Genomic DNA, 19698 nt, shown 5'->3' with positions numbered 1-19698 from the left:
AATTAATGGGAGCTTCAATTAGGGCTATTTAGTTTCACAAAGTTGAAGCGCAGTCAATCATATTTCAGTTATCTGTCGGCGGGGTACTTCCTTTTCTTACTCGCTTGACTCCACTAACTTGTCGCATGCTACAATTGACATCTACTCCCGCGCTTGCGCGTGAGGTATTTCGAGAATTTTTTAGCAAGAGGAAGGGAACGTTATTTCAGAACGTCTCACTGCACCGAATTCTGAAGCACAATGGGCGACTTTCCCGACCCAGTTTCTTAACGGTATTTTTGCTGCGCCCGCCATTGTCAACTGACGTTCCCTTCCTCTTGCTAAATCACCCTGATGTACATTGGAACGGGTAAGAATCGATCAGCGGTTTGGGTTTGAAGCGACTCCAACTTGGGTACGAGTCGACTGGGTACGAAATGACTGGTACCGTTAGAGGTAGGTCGCAATGTTTTACTAATTCCATTGTAGTTCCAAAGTTTCTTTACGACCTAAAATGCATAAATAATCAAAAGTGATTGCTGATAGGACTTGGAGATGGATAGTAATTGTTGACTGCTCGCGATTCGACGTGACGCGCACGAACTTTAGACTACAGCTATCTAATTCTGTCACTAAATCAATAATATAAAGGTAGAATCAATAGGATAATGGTTGAATGCTGGCAACGATTAGATGCTTTTAAGAAACATTCGTAATAAGACAGTCAGATGAGCAACGAATATTACTACCTAACATGAAAAATAGCAAAAAAAGAATTTACAGGTGAGAGAAAGATCGTAATCATTTATATCGATTTTCTCCTTATGGTGGACTCAAAGACCCATGGTTTTATTCACTGGTTTCGTTTCTTCCAAGAATTGAGGCAATGGGAACGAATTGGTAAAAGTGCTATCCTCCTAAAAACATATTTGAAGGAAAACCTTCTTCGAACAGAATATAAACTGTAAATTTTCTTGCTTTTTCACATTATTGCACTGCTGAGTGGAAGGGATGCAGGTGAAGGAGGGAGGGGGGGGGGGAGGATATAACAACGACAACATTCCGTAAACAACCTGTAATTTATCACTATTTTACACACGGGGGGGAAAGTCCGGACAACAACCCAATTCAGAAGCCCTCTTTGAAATCTTGTCCTTTTCTATTATTCAGTGTATCTTCCTTTATTCGAAGAAAAGAGATCGCTTTATGTCTTTGGTTAACGTCTATTGGCGATACAACAAAGTTTCAGTTTGCTTTTCGAAGTAAAATTACGTTGACTTATATTTTTGAGCCAACTAACTGTAGACGAAAGATTTTGATGTACTCTCTGTTAGAGAAACGGCAGTAAGCGTAGCCTCCTTCGCAGCCTTTGTTTTGTCCCGTCACGCAACGCGCTCTTTCTCCAACGAGGGAGATAGGGCACTGTGTGAAGAGACCAAAGAACGGCTGCAAAGAGGAACATAGTAAGCGTGGCAACAATGAAGTTTATTTTTGCTTTATTTAAATGGTCTACTTTCATTGAAGCTTTTTTTTCAAGGTGATTTTTGAAAATTTACCAAGAATATAGTTTACCGGTGTCTCCAACATTTTAACGTATCCATAGGCACGCTAAACACTCAGGTGCCAGTTTGCCGATGAAACGGAGAGTTTTACAGGCATTGAAAGAAGTGGAAAAAATGAAGACAGTTTAAACCACAAGGAAAGTAAATCACAACCTTTGTGAGATTTGATAGAAAAATTTAATTCTGTTGTATCTGAAGGACAACCTTACATACGTAGTTCCCGTGACCAGTATATTCTGATACCAAAAAATATCTTTCCAGATAAGCGATTAAGTTTGGGTGATTTTAAAAGGTTGTGCAAGCCATGTTATAAGTACCTGATAAAAAGTTTTATTATACCCATTTTGAAATCACTGGTGGTCCCTGTAATCTGATTGGCTCTAATTAATACGATTTATTCACGAATCGCACCTTTTTTTGCTTTAAATCGCATCTTTTTCCCAGCCAATGAGGAGGCTACACTAAAAAAACAACCAATCAGATTTTAAGGCTTGTTTAAAGTAACCGATCAAACTGCAGGAAAATGAAAGACAAGGAGTATCATGTGGCAAATTTTGCAACTTTTGTTTCTTAACTCTTACTTTTTCCCCCAAAAAAATGGACATGAATTTAATTTCAGACCGGCTCAGTACTGCATCAATAAAATATTTGAACTGACCAAGTCCTGTGTTTGAGCGATTTCAAAATGGATGTAATAAAGTGGTAATTGAACCTCGTGTCGTGCAATTTTGGTCTGAAATCATACTTGTAATTTTAAATCTAACGAGCGCTGCGCGCTCGTTCGATTTTGAAATCACGCGTATGATTTCAGCCTAAATTGCACTCCACTCAGTGCAATTATCATTATAAATTCCACCATGTGCTACTGTAATTAAACTGTATTAAAATTACTTCTAAACCGAAACTGTAGTATAAAAGTTCAACCGTGACTTTATCTGAGAATGAGACATTTCAGAGTGGTGGTAGTGGCCCACTCTACAAGAATAAAGGAATTACCTTTGCTTATCATAACTAGATGACATTAGCAGGGGTTTCACTTTTCATTGATTTGGACCCCATACACCCATACAAAATGTTCTATTCAATTCAAGGTCGTTCCACTGCTGGGAATTATTTGCGCACACATACATACACATGTCGAGACACAACACATTTATTTTAAACATAAAAGCAAATACGAACGTTCCACGCCGACAATGTCACATGATTTGCGACCGATCGCTTGACTAACTGGTCAATTCACGGTAAACCTCTACCTCATTTGCGCAGAATCTATTGGATCCTGTCCAGACATTATTGTTGGAGTATTTACCGGTGTAGGAGTAACTATTAAAGTAAGAATTATAGTTACTATTTGCATTGTTTGCTACGTAAATATCAAATCCCGAGCCAAATGTCGGACCATAATATCTATGGCTGTATGTTGCATAACTTCGACGATAACTAATAATGTCTTTTTTAAAGTATCCATGTCCAAAGTAGTTTTTTAGGGAAAATATGAAAGCTTTTGATGAATATCTGTATCTTCCGGAATAACCATAGTAGTAGTAACCTGAAGCAAGATATAAAAAGTGGATTGGAAATATTTACTTTGGGACCAGTAAAAATGAATAAATAAATGAAAAGAAGACTTCTGAGCCATGAGACAGAGACCAAGTTTACCCATAGGGACTAATATACTCGGTACAGCTTGGTCCAGTTATGCAAAGCTTAGTCTTCTACTCTTCAGATTTGTGGAAGATGAGTTGCCTTCCAACACTTATAATATTTTCGTTCATTTTCCATGAACAACTACCGACTGACAGCGTAAACCAAGTATCTATAATATAGTTACTTTATGACATAATGATATTGGGCGGACGTCTTAACGAAAGACTTACTGTTTTTAACTCGTTTTCATTTCAAATAAAAGACTACATAATCAGTATATTTGTGGGGAATTCATCGTCAATTTTTTTTCAGTCAAATATGGATGCAGTTAAGGAACTTACTTATCCATGAATTATCAGTGTAACCACCAAATATGTAACCATGAGCACGGATGATCGTCACTGTGGGTCCTCGGTTATCACAGCATCTGTGAAATGATGATCCACCCCATCCATGGCTTGAGGCTCTATAGCACAGACTCCAGTAACTTTTCAACGGGCTCTGCAAGCGTGAATGTAGCCAGGAATGTAACTGGGACATTTTTTTGGTGTCTGCTCCAATGATTTTCGAGTCAGCAAGTCCTCCTGAAGGATAAAAAAATGAACAGACGTGAGTGATGTATAAAATTTCCTGTGGTAACCACGTCACGTCCAAAGAAGAACTCGAGACTTGATCGACATGCTTGCTTCTTCTCTTTTCGAAGAGGAAAAAAATAAAACAAAACAAGTATTGCGTGACCTCCGCAGAATTTCCCTCACCCACATTCTCGCTCCTCCTTAGTAGACCCATAGCATCGAACAAGGTCACGATTACCGTTTTTCCGACTAACCATGATATATAAATTATCAGACGTTCAAGGACTTACTGAAAGGATGACAGGTCGTCCCGTTTCCATAGTAGTGAGCCGTATGATTACAATGGCACATGAATGATCCTAAAGTGTTGGTGCATTGCGCGTTGGCATCACAGTTATGACTGTTTAGCGTACATTCATCGACATCTGCATGAGGGGAAAAATGTACATTAGAGATTTGCACGGTCAATAAGAACCTTCTCTGTAGTTTTCTTAAATGCCGTTTTTAAACATTGACCAGAGAGGGCTGTCACGGAGACCTCACAGATACAAGTTATTCCATAAGGGACCATTCATCGTTCATATTGCTTACTTAGCACTAAACGTCTACGTCATGAAAATATTCCCGAATTTCGGCTGAAAACTATATCGTAGCCTCCACTAATTAGCAAGAAGAGTTCATCTTTCATCCATCATCACGTGTTCGATAGGTTTGTGAATAAGGTTGCTGAAAACTTCTTTATGGGGCATGGAATATCATTAACTTTTAACAATAGGTGTGTGATCCGCTTTGAGAATGAAACTAAGAATAACTTCAACCTGATTTTTTCAACCTCAAGTACAATGTACCTGTGCAGTTTATTCCATCGCCAGTGTAACCATTAACACAAAAACATGTATACGATCCAATTGTGTTTTGACACGTGGCATTACTATGACATCTATGACCTAAAGAACATTCATCTTTGTCTGCCAAAGGAATGAAAAGACAAGTTACATAAAAAGTTGCAACATGCGCACAGTTTGTTACATCGAAGCGTTTTATTTTAACGCGGCTCGGCAAATGCAGGTCAAATTTGCACAATCAGAATAATGAACTAAAATAAGTCTGTAGAAATTAAAAGTAAATGTAAAATGATTATGATCTCGGTATATGTCATTAGGTGATTCAGGTGATGGCCTTTTATGCATTTGTTCAGTAAGTCAGTAGTCAGATGGTCAATCAATCAATCAGTCAATCAATCATTCAAATACATGCAGTTAGTTAACACGGGTTATTAATTTTGTTTAGTGGCAATGGACTCAAACCTATCGTTACAGTTCTAAGCCGAGTTTGTGAATGTGAACTCCTCATCAATACCTGTACAATTCCAACCATCACCGCTATACCCTCTGGCACAGTGGCAGTTGTATGATCCCTCAGTGTTTGTACAAATCCCATTCTTGCTGCAATCATGATAATTTCCTTTGCATTCATCAAGGTCTTATAGTAGAGAAAAATTTGAATGAGTAAACAACAACAGCAACGCAGCACTGAACAACGGTAGCAACCGTTAATAATTAAACTAATATGCTCTTGCCGAAGAAAAAATGTATTTACCTTCTGAACATGTGTAATTATGACAGCTCTTGCAATTTACGTCATTCCATGTAAATTTATGTCCAACTCCCAAAGTGTGAACGCAGTCTTCGTTCAGTCGGAAATCGTTGGGTTGATGTGGAGCCCAGTAAGTAAAGTTGCTTTGCTGGTTACCAGCCCAAACAAATATACCCTCGGTATCTCTGTCATTAAATCCGATCCATCCTCTATCTCCATTCAAACGGTGCTGTATGTAAACATTTGCTTCTTGATTTTTTACGGTGATGAGGCTGGTGTTGTATTTTTGGCAGGCTTTTTGCGCCTCGACCCAGTTTTTGCACGACTTACTGGTGGAGTAGCAAAAGCCAGAAAAGTATGACCAGCCTGGTTTACATACGTCTAAGCCAAAAAAACATCAGAGATAAAGTTCAGTTAATTTATCGGTGCCAAACTGTTAAATAGGGTAACTTATACAATAATAACTTTGTTTCATTCATCGTTGTGCTTACCCGCCAGGACAACGTAAGACACAGTAACAGGGTCATGTTGATCAGCGAACAACTCCTTGAGACAAATACGAAATTCTGATGTCTTGATATGCTACAAAAAAAAAATATATTCAATTACGGGGGAACCCTTAGATGGGTATTTGCCCATGGCAGAACAAGGACTAGGCTCACATCTGAACACTTCACAGTTAGAGTATGGCTAACTAAATGGATGGAGAAATTGCATATACATAGGACAAATTATCAAATAGTTAAATGAAAACAGGGAAAAAATACCTCTATCCAAGCTGTAACAGATATATACTTTGGCTTTAGGTTGTTTCCTTCTAAATTGTGATTCGCGGCGATTATTACCGTAGGTTCCTTGTCATAAGTCTTAAAGAACTGCACATCCTGTAGGGAAAAGCAAACAAAGAAACAGTAAACGAATAATCAGAAGGAAAAAAGATCAACAAAGACAACCGTTAACAGGAAATCTATCACGCAATCCATAAGTGTTTTACTAAAATCTTCACTAAAATCTTCACTCAATCACGTTACACGTTAAGCCAGGTGAGGCTTTTCATGCCGACTAAAAAGTGAAGAATGAACACGATGATAAAATAAGAGAAAATTGAGAGGGTAACCAGAATTATTAGTACTAAATCAAGGCAGAAACCATAACATGCTTGTTCAACATAGATCCTCATGTGCAGCCTACCTTGCAGAACGCGCCATTGTAGTTTGCAGAAACAGAGCTGTTGTTAGGAAAGTCGATTTTTCTACTTTCAGAAAAAAGCGGGCGATGAATTTCTTCAAAAGCCATCCAGTTCTAGAGAGAAAAATTCAAACAACGCCTTGATACAAAGTTTCTTTACTATAAACCATGCAAATTCGGCAATTTCGGTCGGAATGTACAACTTAAATTTTAAGACCGATTTTGTTTCCCTCATGAAAGGTATCCGAAATTTTTGCTCGAAAAAAACCCGACTGAATACCTATCTTGATTTTCGAGAAGGGTATTTTGTTGGACCAATGGTTTATCGACCAATCTTCCTGAGTAAATGGCTGATCCCAAAAAATGCTCAAATGAAACAAACAACAAGCAAACAACTAGTAAAAAAATGGAAGAAAAGGCAAATACACGATCAAACTGAAAAACTTTACGAAACTTGTGATTTCTGAATACAAAGTCACACTGCTCGGGCTGTTTGCAGATATTGAGTTGATACATACCACGAGAATGTCCTCATGGAGACCGTCATAATTTTGTAACTCTCGGAGGCAAATGTGAAAGGTAGAACTGGTAGCATTTTCTACCCACAGACTGGCGGCGTCGTGCTTGTAAGCTGAAGTTACGTGATCTGCTGTCACCAGAATTAAGGGTGTAGCAGCAAATTTGTCCTTTGTAAAGAATTCATGGTTGTTAGTTGCTAATTAAAGAGAATGAAGGTCAGTCATATTTAACCATTCCGTTAGGTATCATCCAAAACTGCAAAATCATTTTGTAGATTTGGCGGAGGTTTTGCAAGTGCCTTTATCATCGTCGTTGTTAATAGAAACAATAATATTCAAACCTTCCATCTGAAGAGGGGAGAGGAAATCGCAGAGGACATCATCCAGATCAATTTAGAATTTCGGTAAACATAAAGGAACACTCACCTTTGGCAGATTAATTTCTATGCACCTCGTTCCAGTCCACCATTCTGGAATACGTGTATTTCCTGTTACACCTCCATTTGGAGCTCCTTGGTAAGCCATCCAGTCGACGGTCGCAAATTCTTTTGTATCACGGTCATTTCGTCCTGCAGCCGTTGCACAAACCTTTAAAAAAAGAACAAAAAATTTGGTGAACACCTTAGAAACGGTGTTACTAATCTCGACGAAATCCAAACTACTTTTAAAAGAAATCAACCTTCAAGTGACGAAGTAACAAGAGTAGCAAAATTAAATCATTTATGTCTAGTAATTAAAGGATAACGAACCCTGAAATTCTGGTAATTGACATTTTCCACCCACGAGACGGTGGCTTCGTGCACGAAATTCCTCCTAGTGGAGTTCCAGTGATTGATAGTTATCTGAACGTGCACCTCCTTGTCGGGATAGAACGAAAATGGTGGGAAGGTCACCAACTCGCAAGCTGTTTCAGCCCAGGAAACATCTCTCCTCAGCTCAACCCTTCCTCTCTGAACAGGAAAACCTTAAGCAACATTAAAATATTTCAACCTTCAACCATATGGTGTGATAGGTATTGTTCATTCTCTCTTAACAAACATGGTTTGCGTCATGACGCTGGTATCTGATGGTACCGTTTCCTAAAAACTGTATACACTCCAAAATTGATCAAAAATCCTAAATCCAAAAAATATATACACTTCGATCCTTTCAGTGCTGAGGCTATAACTCTGTGATTTGTCTTTACTTATCTCGAAAATCACGTATAGCTGTGACCGGTTGTAAAACGTCACACAGTGACAAGAACAAAAGTTAAGGCACCAAAATCAAACAAATGTCTTCCATAGATATTTGAGTGCCACTTTATGTGTCCTAGTATGGTAGGATATCCTCGCCTTTCATCATTTCTTGAATTAAGCAGTGGTGTTAAAGATTCATTAGTGGGCTCCTTTTTGTGCCTGTAAGCAACATGAAACGCTCCTGGCCCTATACACATAAAACATGCCAGCAATGGCACTCAAAAAAAGAACATCTCTTCTTACCCGTGCAACTTCCAGGATGATACAGAGTGTGGTTGCTCTTAAGTCTGCACATTTCCAGCTCAAATATGCACTTGTTTTTGAACGTAGTCGAGTTAGAAGAACACACTTGTTCTTCATATGAAGGGCAGTTTTCTTCGCACACGCAACGGGCGTCAAATGCGTCGAATGCCTTGCAGACAGCAAAGTAATCGCATGTAACGTTGATGCACGGGTCAAGGTCTTTGGAATAGTATCAAATATAACCACCAAGTAAGCAGTCTTTACAGTGCTTTATTACCGTAAAGGTGAGGATTAAATAAGAGACTAACTATCCTAACGGGTTCAATTTTTCTGCTTTCCACAACATTAAGTTATTAGGATTATTGTTACTCCCCTCAACATGTGGTAATTTATTTCTGAGATTTTAATCGCAATACTAGAATACGGCAACAACCTTAAAAAACACCCTTGAGTATTCCATGAATTAAAAAAGAAATCAAATTCAAAACAAACTTGTGAACAAACATATTCGGAGACCCCTCTTTAATTAACTTAAATTAAAAGCAGCACATCAAGATTCATTTTTTCTCCAGAGTTTTGAGAAGAATCAGTACATAAGGTTAGTGGGCCACCTTGAATTAAAGGCGAGAGAGAAAAATGAGAGAGAATTGAGGCAAAAAAAGTCTTGGTTAGTAGGTGAATCTTGATAGGTTGTTAGCAATTTGTTGACGAAATATGGGGCCATTAAACTCATTTTCCAAATTTGGGTTCATAAAGCGAAAATCAAAGGGGAACTCAGAGCTATAGTGTTGCTAGGGTAGTCTTAAATTGACTACACTTTATGTCTGAAAACGATCGAAATCTGGGAAAATTATCTTTAAATAATTGGTGTTCAAACTTAAGAACCATATAAAGTCTCCTTGTAAAAGGAACTTTCAAAACGTTTTTCAAGTTCTGCTGGATGAGTGGTATCTTAGTTAAGGCAAGTCCTTGTGTCAGCTCATTACTTGGAATAAATTATTGACATGCCTTGCCGTTGGTGGAAAGACGTGGGTTAAACAATTTAAATTATCTGTCTATTGCCCACCTCCAATGACAGCATAATGTACGGTTATTGGGTCATGAGACTTGCTTAGTCCTTGGCTGTCCTTGACACAGACTTTAAACGCTGACCGGCTGATCTCCTGCAAAGACAATTAGAAAAAAATTGGTCAACAGAAAAAGTAATCACTTTAAATTCAGTTTAAAGTTCTCAAGCCTTTCCCAAGTAAAACTGACATCTGTGCTGTGTGATTTCCAAGCCTTTTAACGAAATTAAGGCGTGAAAGACGACATCCTTTGTAATTAATTTCTCAATCTTTATTGTATGCCTTGTATTACAGCTCCTGATTCCTTTATTAACAAATGTTCTTTTTCTCTTAGAACAACAACAAAAAACCAAAAATTTAGACTAGAGAGCGACAAAAAATGCAAAAAAAAAAAACCATGACAAAACAGAGAAACAAACGACTAAAGGATACAAGGAGAATGACAAAAGTAGCTCGTATTAGTCTGTTACCTCTATCCAAACGTTTACAGCGTTGTTGCAGCGATCATCTGAGTTTCTCCACGATGCACTTGTGGTATTTTCATAACTTCCAGATATCAAGACTGTAGGCGGCTCGTAAAATGGGTTTTCAAACTTCAAATCCTGTTTTTGTGCACAAAATACGAAAATTCAAATTTTCTGCGATAGACCTGGTCATGAAAATTAAGCCTGTAGAGTTCTCCCTTGACCTCAATGTGTTTGAAACGTTGAAATCAAAAGGCAAAATATCCTATTAACTTGGTTGCGATCGATAACAGAAAAGAAACAACAACAATAGCAACAAAGAATTAAAACAATTAAAAAAAATCAAGATGACTATTCCTACCTGGCAAAAAGCATAACTATTTTTTCGTAATGGAGCTCCGTTTCCGGCGAAATGAATCTTCCCTTCTTCAGTGAAGTTCCAGTTAGAAGGTAGAACGTCATATGCAAACCAATGCTGTGGAAGCCAAAGGAATAAATCAAATAGAAAAATGGAAGAAATTACAGATAGTAATTATTGCAATCTATCCACATAAAAAAAACTAAGCAGGTTTGATTTAATGGAAGAAAAGGCCTAAAGACACAAATAAAGAAGACACGCGAACAGTAGAAAAAGGAAAGAACTAACAACAAAATTTCCGCCATACGATGGACCTCAAGGCATTATATACATGGGATTATAATACTTAGTGACGAACAACATTACAGTCTGAGAGTAACGCAATCCATTTATCGTTAAATTTTGAAAACTGCATACCACTTTTAGGTCCGAATGAATGCCATCAAACGCCATAAATTCTCTCATACATATATGAAACTCGTTTTTCTTGACATCTTCCAGCCAAAGATTCATAGAATCATAAGATCTGTCTGCATGCTTATGCTGAACAGTGATAAACACTTGGGGCTTGTTCTTGAAACCCTGTAATTGAATGAGAGGGAAATAAAGCAGTGATTTAGAAAGAGAGAATTCTAATGTCTCGCTATCCATCGTTGTTGCTTTGTACTTATCAGTGAAAATTAAGCAATATCAGTGGTAAGTTGATTTTGGAGTTTGCATTCATTTGAATAAAACGTGTTTCTGTGAATTTTTCAAATCAAGCAGCATATTGGCAGCCAAACCGTACAGGTGTACTATCTTTAAAAAAGATCTATTCTGCTGGCAATCATTAAAAACCAAGCTGTTGCTATATAACCTCATCATAAAGGCAGTTAGACTCACACAGCACTTCATATTTAAATGTTATTTCATTGTTGTTGCATAGATCGTTTTATTTTGGCTCAATTTCTATATTCAGAGCTTCCTCGGCTTCTAATTAAAGTTCTAGGCAGACATGTTAAAGTACTAATTGAACAACACACTAAGCAAGTTGCGGATGATACTTACACTATTGTGGTTATCAATGATCGATACTCGTTTGCACTGTGTTCTTGTAGTCCATTCATCAAAGTCCACGGTGCCAGACTTAATTCCTTGATGAGACCCCTGGAATGCGAGCCAGTTGATAACAGACGTACCTGCTGAACCACTTCCTGCCTCGCGTACGCAAACCTTAAATCCTGACGCAGAGATCGATTTCACCCACAGTGCTCCCGGGTCGTGGATTTTGATATGTTTGTTGCCATGGCTAAGAGTAACAAAGACCTGGACGTCCCCTGAGCCCTGGAACTGCGTTTTGAAAGAGACGGACTGGCAACCATGATTGTTTTGAGAGGTGTCAGTTATATTAACCTTTCCAGCTTGGTAGACATCTGCTAAAAGAAATATCATTGACAGGTTATCTGTTTTAATTCCGAACATAAGAAAATTAAAATGTTAGTATTTAAGTGTAGTTAGCTATAATCAGTGTCTTTTGAATAATTTTACTCCATTTAGAAGAGAATATTTGAAACAGTTGTTTCCACGCACAATTCTTGCTTCTACAGCCTTAAGAAAAATGATCTTGACATGCATTGACTTATCAATATTCATAAGACTGAAAAGAAGGACTTAGGGGTGACTTTGAGCCCTCGGGTTAAAAAAAATTGCTTAACTCTGAACGAGAAAATGAACAATGGAGGCACATTAAATATTACAATTTATAGTTTGTGCGTCGACTCTTGTGGTCAAGAAGCTAAAATCGACGTAGTTTGCGCAGGTACATGTGTTATTCTCCAGCCGAGAGCCGCTTTACAGTCCATTGGGCATTGTTTCAGATTGGTAACCTAGTATTTTTGGATCCGTCTACCATGTAAACCAGCTTAAAACTTAAAAAGTAGCTCAGAGTTGGATGAGCAAGAGATAGAAAAATACTACTATATTCTTTTATCCACGTAACGTGCATCTCAACTTGTTAAAATTGATCAAAAGCATTGTCAGCAAACGTAGCAGTGAGACTGACATTTGTCTAAATGATATAGAAATATCAGATCAAACCGGCTACAAAACTAACGGGAAACTTACTGCTTGACAGACACAGCTGGAGACAAATCACTAGGAAAGTAAACAGCCCGAAAAACCTCTTTAAGCTCATCCTGTGGCAGTATGCACAAGTTGCAAACTTGCTGAAAGCTCCTCTGATCCCAAGCTCTCAGAACGGAATGCGAACAGAAGCAGTCAGAACATGCTTAAATGACAAAAAGGTTACCTGATAAATCTTCTGGCAAAGAGATTAGGCTTATACCACCCAAAGCTGCTTTTTGGAGGAACTACCGACAGTTAATAAGTTGGATAAACAAAGCCATGGTCACCTCCTCACCATTTTGTTGGACATGTTTTTTCTTCTCTGACGGACATCGAATATGTACTTTTTCAAACATTTGTTAGCTACTGCACGTGTTGTTTCCTCCTTTTTAGTTGTCGCTCAATTGTGTTTTCCCTCTCATCATTAGTGCGCTGTTACATTATAATTGCATAGCGTGCGCCGTGCTTGTTGGATTATCCAGTTATTAAAACATCTCCGAATTCTTGGAAAAGGGTTAGTTATCACGTGGTTATAGAGTGAGATTGTTTTTTGACAATTTGTTGAAATTATGCCATTAGAAACAGGAGGATTTAGGAACATAATAAGACTAGAGACGCAACACTGCTAAAGGGATGTTAGGTGGCAAACAAAATGGGCAATATTCCTGAGACCTCTTTGCTTCTTGCTACCTACAAAAGGTGTTGAAAGACCAACAAAAAAATTTCTTTGAGGACCTTTTTTTTTCTCTGGTGGAGATCGAAGAAGGATTTTAAGTTATTTGTTAGCTACTTCGCCAATTATTTTCATTTTTTTTTCGCTTAGTTTCGTTTCTCTATATTGCATTAATACATGGCGTATAACTTGCACCCTCCTTTTTGGATTATTCTGGGTTATTTGTCACGCAGTTATATAGCGCGATTTTTGCTTTTGATTTCTTGAAATTATGTCATTAGAAACAGGACAATTGTAGAACATTTTAAGATTGGTGACGCAACACTGTAGAAAAGAGCTTAAGAGGTTACCAAAATGGGCATTAATGAAAGTTGTTTGCTTCAACAGTAGCGGTGTGTTGAAAGATCTACCAAACCTTCCTTTGCGGACCTGTTTTTCTTCTTTGAATGAAATCGAAGAAAGTTTCCTATTTGTTTGCTAACTGATTTCACTTAGTTTTGTTCCTCTCTCGCATAAGTACACTGATATTTTTTTAATTGAGTAACTTCACCCTGCTTTTTGGATTATCCTGTAATCAAAATATTACCGAATTCTTGGAAAACGGTTAGTTGTTATGCGGTAATTGAGAGCGATTTTTAGTAATTTCTCGGAATCATGCCCTCCGAAGAAGGAAAATTCTTGAACATGTTAAGATTGGTGACGCAGCACTGCTGAAGAGTAAAAAGTTTACCAGAATGGGAATTATTCTTGCTTCATAGCGTTGTGTTTCAAGACCAACCAAAATGTTCCTTTATGAACCTGTTTTTCTTCTCCGAATGAGATCGAAGAAGGATCTTAAGTTACTTGTTAGCCGCTGCGTCTGTTGTTTTTCTCCATTTTTTTTTGTTTTTGCTTAGGTTTGTTCCTCTCTCGCATTAGTACGCTAATACTTTGACAAAGCATAGCATGCACCGCACTCTTTGGATTATCCTGTTATCAAAATAATTCTGAATTCTAGGAAAAGAGTCAAATATCGCTTAAACGGTGTTAAAGGGTGCGATTGTTGCCTGTAATTTCTTGAAATTTTGCCATTAGTAACAGGAAGTTTTTAGAACATGTTCAGACTAGTGACGCAACAAGGCCTAGGGGAGGTTAAGGGGCAACCAAAATGGGCACTATTTGAAAACTGTTTGCTTCACGTTGACCGACCAACAGGAAAGTTCCTTTCTGGAAATGTTAATCTTGTCTGAAACAGATCGAAGAAGGATTTTAAATAATTTGTCAGCTACTTCGTCTTCTCCCTTTTTGTTTTCACTTAGTTTTGTTTCTCTTTCTCATTAGTACGCTGACACTTCACTAATTATATCACTTGGGCCATGCTTTTTGGAATATTCTGCGGTTATCAAAATAACTCCCAATTCTTGGAAAAGGGATAGTTGTCACGCTGTTATCGAGTATTGCTACACGAGGTAGAAAAGCGCGATTGTTGCCTTTAATTGTTGAATTTATGCCATAAGAAACAGGGCGATTGTAGAAAATATTAAGCTGGTTACGTAACATCGGTGAAAATACATTGAGCAGAAGCCAAATTAAAATAAGCCGTATTGAAAACCGCCTGTGAGGGAATAAACTGAGAGAACAACGAAATGAAGGGAATCAACTACTGCACGGTCTTGGTTATATTTAAGAAAGTCAATGCAAACCAATTCCTCGAGCCAAACCTCAGTAATTAAACCCATGCCTTGTCTTGGCTTCAACACATCCTAGTAAATTATCACAGACATGAAACTGAAAGGCCATCAGTTGCCAGAAGGCTTCGTTGTCACGCATTAATGAGGTTAAAAAGCGTGATTGTTGCTTTTAGACTGTTGAAATTATGCCATAAGAAACAGGGCGATGGTAGAACGTGTTAAGACTGGTTGCATAACACTGGTCAAGGGAGTTTAAGGAGTAGTCAAAATGAGCCGCATGGAAACCAAATTGCATAGGAATGATTTTAAAGAACAACAAAATGAGGTTTAATTCACTACTGGTCTTGCTCATATTAAGAGCAGAGGAGAAACAAACTGTTGACCACGAACAAGCCGTAACGGGTGCGGTGTATAAAACACAAATAAGAGTTCCATGATCTGTTATTTTGGTATTAACAAAACCAGGGCAAACGAATAGAGCTAGAATGAGTGGTAGAGTCTTGGCACACTCTACTATTACAAGAGAGGATGAAATCCCTCCCGAGCACCACTGCTACAGATACATAAATATTTTTTTTCTCTAACTTTCATATTACTACCCCTTTCTCCCATTACAGTGCTGTTGGTCATAACAAAATGGTCGCTAATTTCTTAAAGCATTGTTTGGGGGAAAATGGGGGAATTTAAATAAACTTAGGGAAGATTTCTTTTTATTATGTTTAGCGGGGAGCTGTTGACCACCCACTAAGGGAAGGCGTGCCAACTTATTTTGCCTCTAATTGTAGTTATTTAAGGAGGTCAGGGAAGAGTAATCCGGTTTTAGCTCTCAGAATAATTTTTTTATCAATCACGATTTTCCAGAGGAACACTAGCTGCACGTGGTCTTAATTTGACCTTAAGATCTTAGTGTTCCTTGAGCAATAATTTGAAATTGGACGTTTTTTTAACTTTTAATTTCTCTTGAAAAGAAATTTGTTTAGAATTCAAAAGTAGCCAACGTCGAGACGGTGAGACGAAGTCGAAACCAGAAAATAAATAACCATTTAGATGTTAGAGTAACTAATCACTGACTTGTATAAACAAGTTGACGTTAAAATGTAAACTCACGAGAACTACATTCCTAACATAATGAAAGGGCTCTTAATCCTGCCTTAAACCTCGTCTCATTGATCACCATTCTCTTGTTCTTGATTTTCCCATGCCAGGGAAAACAAAGATTCAAAACGCTTAGCAGATTACGAACAACCTGACGTGAGCATCAACTCGGCGCAATTCATCTTGGATTTAAATACCATGAAAAACAAGGAACGATGTCAAAAACAGATAGTAATTATATTATTTGCGTTGTGAAGGAAAAAACACATGTCAATTTTGAAGAATTAAGGCCCACATGGTAAACCGTAGTTAGCACGGAATCACGTTCTTTATTTTATTTTAGTTATGTGGTGGCACGGAAAGCTAAGTTCACTCTGTGTAACACTGAAGTTAATCTCTGGAACTCGCTCACTAAATAGTGTACAATAGTTCGTCCGGGCGCTACGGCGTAAAATCTATGTCGCGGTGAATTAATTTATATCTCTATTACCGTTGAATCTTTTCTTATTTTGGTATTTGACAATGTGAATTAGTTAAGTCTTTCTTCGTCGCTCATCGGACTGAATGCGACAGACATAATTGATAAAAGGGCAAATTTTGAGGTGACATCGCTGTAAATTAGAGAAGAATGGGCCACAATTGGTCGACGGGAGTTCTTAAAACTCGCTTTTCTAAGGTGCAAACTTTAATTGCCACGCAAACACTTTTGTACACGTGAAACAATTCTTCAATTTACACCGGTAATAAAGAGAAATTTTAGGCGGAAAAAACCCTCCACGGCACATAAAAATGTAACATATACTGTCGCTTTGAGTATGAAAGCGATTTTTCAAAAGTGATTTTCTGAAAACCCAACTTCCTTACACATATTACCAAGTAGGGAATGAAAGATTAGCCTATTTCTGACATGGAATTATTTTAAATTTTGTAATTTGGCCAAAAATAATCTTAATCCATTTCAGTTTGAAAATTGTTGGTCGATGAGATGATGTCTGTGGTTTTAGTCTCTTTAAGATCTTCTCCCTTTACACCCAAACATTAATATGCATATTCTTTATAATCTTCTATACATTTCCTAAGGTGCTGACAATTAAGGAGAATTCGTTTAACAATCAATATCTTTTTTCTTAGTCGCTGATTAAATCCATAACTCTCATGACCTTAAAATGTGATTCAGAGGTGATACTGTGAGGAGAAATTAGATTCTCATCACTCTTAGCCGAGGTTAAAGGATTAAGACGTGACTACCATGTTAATTTTCCGGCAGAATCCCCGCCGGATTATTCAATATGTGACTATTGCAAATTTCGCTGCAACTTTTATTGATTATCTGTCTTCCTGTAATTTTCCCTCCCTTACAATTTTTCTTTTTTGCTCCGTTGCCCTAGCGCTGAAACTGTTTTTCTGCTGGCGAATGACAGTTCCACTTAAACATCCATTTTTTTCTTTTGGAGCGGTGTCAAGACAGCAGACAATTGTCTTTACAATGACAACGGGTTATTAGAGGCCATTATCGTTGAAATAAATTAAAAAAGCAATAATCGTTTCCGCATCCAATAAATGTTCTCACAATTATATAATAACTCCTGTTTTTTTCTTTCATCAATTGATTATTGGCTCAGCTTGTAGTTTTATTCTTTTTCCCTTTGCTGCATTTTGAAGGTATAAGTTTTTAATCAACCAGACCAAAGCACCTGACTACATCTATCTGGATAGAGGAGTATTTGGCCGACTGACAATCAACGCCAACCAATTCCCTGAACTGAACCTGGACCTTGTTTTAGCTGCAACACATCCCACAAAATTACCATAGACATAAAAAAGGCATTAGTTGTCGGGGTGCAGTAAAGCGCTCTTCAAAATGTCCAATACGCTGAAAAGCATCATTGTTAAGCCCATTTTCCTCAGGATGAAAGGTAATAATTTAATTCTCTAGTTGATGTTTTGTATTGTGGAATATTACTTGTTTGTGGCAGTGTTTAAATCTGCGTGCCATTAATTTCTAACGCTTATAACACAAAGCAGATCTTGTTCTAAAACTGAGCATCTTCTGGGAGATTTTAGTTTTGGGATTACATGTGCTGAGTTTATTCTGCTTGCCTATTAAATTTACAGCCTTTTGGCTTTAAATTTGTTGAATGTTTACCTCTACAATTAAGGAATAAGGAAGCTTTGGAGAAAACTCCCAGCGGTGGCTTCGTGGAGGGCATCTATTGTTTTTTTTTTTTTTTCTGCTTGGACCTAAGCACAATTTTAGTGTTTTTATTTAATAACCAAGACTTCCTGAAGTTTCTCTCGTAATTTGAGCAGGTGTTTGCCTAGGACTTGATTCGTTCTTCAATGTGATTAGTAAAAATATAAGTTTGCATTTTCTAAGGCCATTATCGTCAAACTTCAAAATTAGCATACAGGTATGACAAGACCTCATCGATAAAGTGGATGATGTTTCCTAATTTAGAAAGTTAAGTTGTCAACAATTTTTCTGAGTTACACTGGTTCCAATTTAGGAGCAGAACACGGAAACTGAAAGTCATTCTTGGTACAGCTTTCCTCATGACGTTTAGAAGCTGCTCATGGCGGAAGGTGACCCCTGTTCGCAATCTCCTAATTTATCACACTCTTGGCGTGTATTATTTATTTTCCTTAATGCTATCTCGGGCGTGATTGCCCTCGGTGGAAACTCGATCATACTGTTGTCCATTTATAAAGTGCGTTCTCTTAGATCAAGACCTTCCAATATCTTCCTTGCGTCTTTGGCTTCTTCAGATGCGTTGGTGGGCCTGTTGGTGTACCCGACATACATCGTCTTAACGGCAAAAAATTTATGGTTCGGCCGCAATGTGGTGTACAGGATGGAAAACTTTTTGTGGATTCAGAGTTTGGCAACATCTACTTTCACTCTGTGTGCCATAAGCGTCGATAGACTGATTGCAGTCACACTCGCAATTCGTTACGGAAGCATAGTGACCAAAGGCCGTTGTTGGTATGTTGTCTTCTCAATTTGGATCTCTTCCATATTGTTTGCATGCTCGGCTATATTTGATCACAGCATTGACAACCAGTCCATTCTGTGGATAACGTGCCTTGGCTTGACTTTCGTGCTGCCGTTCGCAATCATTACTTATTGTTACGCTCTCATATTTCGAGCTGCTAACGAACAAAAAAAAAAGGTCAGTCATCTTAATCCGGCTGAGGCAACCGAAATTCTTAAAAACAAGAAAGCTGCGTGGACTGCGGGAATAGTAATAGGGATTTTTTTCATTACATTTTTTCCAAACGTAGTGTTTTCATCAATAGATGTAGCTACCAATAATCCATGTGAGAAGAATAAGGTTTACCGACACTGGTTGTGGGGAATTTTTTTGGCTTTCAGTAGTTCAGCTTGGAATCCTTTCGTATATGCCGCGAGAATTAGAGAATTCAGGCAGGCGTTTAAAAAAATTGTCATTTAAAATTAAGAGATTTAATCTGTTACTTGTTTGAGAAATAAAGTGTTGTAACCTGTCTTCCTTTAGCTCTGCTTGATAAAAGACAGAAAAAATAATAATTACGTGAAAAATTGTTTAAAAGAAAGACGAAATCAAATTTTAGCTCTTTTAAGAACTATGTGTTGTCAATATTCCGTTTGAAGAATTAAACTAAAGACAAGTAATTATTCATATAACAGCAAAGAGCAGACGGAAACCACCTTTCACAGACACTTTTTTAGGATATTTAAT

The 19698-nt window shown here is 37.7% G+C and overlaps 2 protein-coding genes across 3 annotated transcripts; one reads left to right on the top strand and one right to left on the bottom strand.

Moving 5' to 3' along the window:
* Positions 1 to 1695: 1695 nt before the first annotated feature.
* LOC136278192 (uncharacterized) lies at positions 1696 to 12680 on the bottom strand. Of its 2 annotated transcripts, none has more exons than XM_066161612.1 (19): positions 12542 to 12680; positions 11486 to 11853; positions 10856 to 11020; positions 10442 to 10555; positions 10087 to 10218; positions 9616 to 9712; positions 8550 to 8768; positions 7818 to 8032; positions 7495 to 7656; positions 7069 to 7236; positions 6554 to 6664; positions 6130 to 6246; positions 5854 to 5944; positions 5366 to 5743; positions 5126 to 5248; positions 4615 to 4734; positions 4057 to 4191; positions 3533 to 3775; positions 1696 to 3093 (listed from the first exon to the last, which is right to left on the bottom strand). In XM_066161612.1, the coding sequence occupies exons 1-19, from the start codon at positions 12609 to 12611 to the stop codon at positions 2768 to 2770; spliced, it is 3354 nt and encodes a 1117-aa protein (XP_066017709.1). In that variant the 5' UTR covers positions 12612 to 12680; the 3' UTR covers positions 1696 to 2767. The 2 variants fall into 2 exon arrangements, with proteins under 2 accessions (XP_066017709.1, XP_066017710.1); XM_066161613.1 differs by having other exon boundaries at positions 11486 to 11850; positions 12542 to 12669.
* Positions 12681 to 17622: 4942 nt separating this feature from the next.
* LOC131779644 (beta-4C adrenergic receptor) lies at positions 17623 to 19474 on the top strand. The gene is made up of 2 exons (XM_059096212.2): positions 17623 to 17895; positions 18487 to 19474. Exon 2 carries the CDS (start codon positions 18553 to 18555, stop codon positions 19429 to 19431), a length of 879 nt encoding a protein of 292 aa, XP_058952195.2. The 5' UTR covers positions 17623 to 17895; positions 18487 to 18552; the 3' UTR covers positions 19432 to 19474.
* Positions 19475 to 19698: the final 224 nt, after the last annotated feature.

This window comes from Pocillopora verrucosa, chromosome 14 (genome assembly GCF_036669915.1).
Source record: "Pocillopora verrucosa isolate sample1 chromosome 14, ASM3666991v2, whole genome shotgun sequence".
Lineage (NCBI taxonomy): Eukaryota > Metazoa > Cnidaria > Anthozoa > Scleractinia > Pocilloporidae > Pocillopora > Pocillopora verrucosa.
The sequence above is the reverse complement of the archived record's forward strand: the minus strand, read 5'-3'. Positions and strand labels throughout refer to the sequence as shown.